Source organism: Chionomys nivalis, chromosome 8 (genome assembly GCF_950005125.1).
Source record: "Chionomys nivalis chromosome 8, mChiNiv1.1, whole genome shotgun sequence".
In the NCBI taxonomy this organism is placed as follows: domain Eukaryota; kingdom Metazoa; phylum Chordata; class Mammalia; order Rodentia; family Cricetidae; genus Chionomys; species Chionomys nivalis.
The window spans coordinates 40,892,616-40,896,751 of NC_080093.1; the positions used below are offsets into that span (position 1 = coordinate 40,892,616).

Sequence of the window (4,136 nt, forward strand, 5' to 3'; positions counted from 1 at the left end):
GCTGAGCTCCTTAAACTGCCTCAGTTAATGAAAAGCCTCGCCGAAATTCTTTTGGCGAGAGAAAAGTTCCTGACAGTGAAGTGGCAGTGAGGGCTTCTTCTTGCTTCTTAGGCCAGGCGAAAACTCTGCTGCATCCTCTCTTCCGCTGCCCTCACCGCCCCCACCGCCCTCACCGCCTTACACATTTGATCTTATCACCTATCGAACTGGGTAGGTCCTATCCTAAGAGGACAAACTGGCCAAATAGCAGGAGCTAGAGGTTTCGGTGAAGGCTAAAAAACGGAGAAAGGAACCCTAATCGCCTCACTCCAGCATCTCTGCCAAGAGGCCATCCAGGAACACACACCCCCAATTCTACCATTTATCAAACCCCAGAAGCTTCCTTTGGATGTGTAGCCAAGATTACAGGTTAGAGCCCACCTTCTTCGCCCCTGAACCAAAGACGTCTGCCTCTGAGTTTATGCTTAGGAAAGGAATTCAGATCTGAGGGAGATCTCGCCATTAACTGCTCTTTTTCAAGTGAGGGAACTGGAAAGAACCCTTAAATTTTCCAACTTCAGAAACAATCCTGAGACTGAGGCCCTTGAGAAAGGAATAGTTAGATTGTTTGCTTCTAAATTCTGCTTTCTCTGCCAGTATGAGAGCAAACGTGAGCCAAGCCAGAATAAGACTCAGGTTCTTTGAAAAAGAGTAGAAATTTCCGCGACGCTGAGGGGATGAATACAGCAACCAAGGAGGGGCGGGGGGGGGGGTTACCACTCTTCCCTTACAGGTCACACGAAGGTTTGATGATATCTTGGCTTCCTCTGTAATCTTAATGATATTCCTCCCGCAGGTAAGGAGAATAGCTACACAACCAGGTGATGGGACCCCTCGGCTCCCTGCCTCTGATATTGTCAGCCCAAAGAAACCTCATGCGGCCTGTCCACGTGTTCCAGAAAGGATTGGAGCCTCCCCCTCCCACCATCGAAGCTTCTTCATCCTAGCTCCCTGCCTATTGTCCTTCAGCCCTCTAAACCAAAGTTCATAGGAGAATTCGTGCCTCCCTGAACCTAGTGCGCCTACCAGGCCAATGTGTAGGCCCGTGCCTAATAAAATCAGGATCGAGTTGGCATTTGACGAAAATGCCCCTCAGCTCTTCTTTCTATTGGCTTGCATCTGCGACCCTCTGGGCATCTCTATTTCTCCAAGAGAAGGGGCGTTGAAGACAATGATGCTCCAAACTGAGTGCCGAGTGGCTAGCACACAGGGAAACTAAGAGAGGGTGGTTGAAAAGACCGGATCGGGATGAGAAAGCAGTGCCCCGCCCCCTTGCTATGGGTACAGACCTTGTGAAACAGCCGCAGGGACTCGCCTAGACAGTGACCCCTTTTCAGTGGTCAAACGGCGCTCCCCAGCCAACCTGGGCTGGCTAGTGGATAGTAAATGCAAATGGTCGGAGCGTCCAGTGGAAATGGACAAGGGGCAGGGATGAGACACTGTGCCTTCATGCCCCTTCTTCAGCAAAAGACTAGGCTGTGGAGGCGGCGAGTCCCTCAGCCTCGGTCATGTGATAGTCTCGAAGCGCAAGCTGCAGGGGTCTCGGCGTCTCGGGGACCATTACAAAACGCAGCCAGGAGAGCGCGTCGCTGCCGCTGCCGCGCTTCTTCTCAAAACCCGCGGGGCAGAGCGGCTGCAGCTGCAGCGCAGACGGCTGTGCCGACCGACCGGGCGAGCCGGGTCCTGGCCTGTCTTCGCCGACGCCCCCTGCTGCCTGAGGCTAGCTCCAGGAGCCCTGAGCACCCTCCCCTCCGTAGAGACTGAGGGAGCCTCTGCTGCAGACACCACCAAACTTTTTTTCCTCGGAGCAACCACCTAGGGCTCCATCCTCAACTCTGCTGAGAATCCCCTGAGAAAGAGGGCACAGACTGACAGAAGAGTATTCTCTCTCCCCTTATCCTGCAACCCCCTTCCTACAAGATCTGAACTCCAGCACGGACGGACCCAGTACCAGGTCAGCTTCCAAGGCGTTGAAAAGTCAGGTCACCAGTGGCCTCGGGACAACTAGCACGAAAGCGGTTTTAAAGACCCGCAGTCTCCACTGCCCAGTCGGTTTGACCCGAGCTGCCCTTGTACCGAGAAAGGGCGAGGAGACAAAAAAGAAATTCATTCAACCGCCTTTCGCTCCAGAGCTCACGACTGGTCACCCGAGCCGGAGAACACTCAGAGAAAACCAAGGTAAAACTGGCGAGTCTCTCTGCCTACTGTGCAGGCCTGTCTGCAACCGTCGAGACCAAAAGTTGTGAGCACCGTCGAGCTGTTACATTGTCCCGAAAAGCCAATCGTGGGAGCCCAGGCAGCTCCCAAAAGGAGGACCCGAAGCAAACGGGTTCTGGGAGCTGAAAGGACTCGCGATCCGGGCTGCACAGGTGGAGAGTTAGAGGGGACACTTAGGCCTGGGATCGGGCTACTGTTGAGGCCCGCTGTGGACCAGTAGGAGGTGGAGGAGCCTGAGAAGATGCCACGACCGGGGAAGAGCTCGTACAGCGACCAAAAGCCGCCCTACTCATACATCTCACTGACAGCCATGGCTATCCAGCACTCGGCTGAGAAGATGCTGCCTCTGAGCGACATCTACAAGTTCATTATGGAGCGTTTCCCCTACTACCGCGAGCACACGCAGCGCTGGCAAAATAGCCTGCGCCACAACCTCTCCTTCAACGACTGCTTCATCAAGATCCCGCGGCGGCCGGACCAACCGGGTAAGGGCAGCTTCTGGGCTCTACACCCTGACTGCGGTGACATGTTCGAGAACGGCAGCTTCCTGCGGCGCCGCAAGCGCTTCAAGGTGCTGCGCGCAGACCACGCTCACCTGCACGCAGGAAGCAACAAGGGCGCTCCCGGGACGGGGCCTGGAGGCCATCTGCACCCCCACCATACCCATCACCCTCACCACCACCACCACCACCATCATCACCACGCGGCACACCATCACCACCACCACCACCCGCCCCAGCCGCCGCCGCCACCGCACATGGTGCCCTATTTCCACCAGCAACCGGCTCCTGCTCCACAGCCGCCACACCTCCCGTCGCAGCCCGCGCAGCAGCCACCGCCGCAGTCGCAGCCTCCACAGCCGTCCCATCCCGGCAAGATGCAGGAGGCGGCGGCCGTGGCGGCCGCAGCTGCGGCAGCGGCGGCGGCGGCGGTGGGCAGCGTGGGGCGTCTGTCTCAGTTTCCACCCTACGGGCTGGGCTCGGCCGCCGCCGCAGCTGCCGCCGCCGCCGCGTCCACCACGGGCTTTAAACACCCCTTCGCCATAGAGAACATCATCGGGAGGGACTACAAGGGAGTGCTGCAGGCCGGAGGATTGCCTTTGGCATCTGTCATGCACCACTTGGGCTACCCGGTGCCAGGCCAGCTCGGCAATGTTGTCGGCTCGGTGTGGCCTCATGTTGGCGTGATGGATTCGGTGGCCGCGGCCGCTGCCGCCGCCGCCGCAGCTGGGGTCCCGGTAGGCCCGGAGTATGGGGCGTTCGGGGTGCCAGTCAAGGCCCTGTGTCACTCGACAAACCAGAGCCTGCCAGCTGTACCGGTGCCCATCAAGCCCACGCCTGCGCTACCACCCGTGACCACGCTGCCGCCAGCTCTGGCAGTCCCCACGGCGTCACAACAGCTGCCCGCTCCTTCCACCGTTTGCGCGGCCGCCGCCTCACCCACAGCCCCTCTCTTGGAGCCCACCGCAGCCAGCACGGCCGACAGCAAGGGAGGCTCGCTGCACTCGGTGCTGGTGCACTCCTAGGGGAGGAGACACCTGCCAAGAGACTGAGTCAACAGCCTCAGAGAGCATCCCAAAGAGGCAAAGTTGGCTTCGCGCAAAAAAGAAAGCATTTTAAAAACTGATCGACAACTCAAACGTGGACGTTCCACTGGTCTGAATAAATGTAACCTCTTGGTGTCTGTGTTTATACTATCTTGTAAATCACATTAACGAATGCCCATTTTCAGGTAAGAGTTTCTATTGTAATAAAAAATCATTAAGTTATGAGGGGGAGGGAGCAAAAATGGCTAGGGAACCTATTTCAGGCAAAGAGGAACTGGAGTTCACCCCCTTCCTGGAGCAAAAGCTGGACGACCTAATCCGGGACAAGAACCAC

General features: G+C 57.3%; 1 protein-coding gene across 1 annotated transcript; it reads left to right on the plus strand.

Annotated features, from left to right (window-relative positions):
• Positions 1-2,497: 2,497 nt before the first annotated feature.
• Positions 2,498-3,781, plus strand: Foxb2 (forkhead box B2). The gene has a single exon (XM_057779991.1). It carries the CDS (start codon positions 2,498-2,500, stop codon positions 3,779-3,781), a length of 1,284 nt encoding a protein of 427 aa, XP_057635974.1.
• The last annotated feature ends 355 nt before the right edge of the window (positions 3,782-4,136 follow it).

Excerpts from the sequence above, each read along its gene's own strand:
- Foxb2 (XM_057779991.1), top strand. The coding sequence starts at position 2,498 with ATGCCACGACCGGGGAAGAGCTCGTACAGCGACCAAAAGCCGCCCTAC.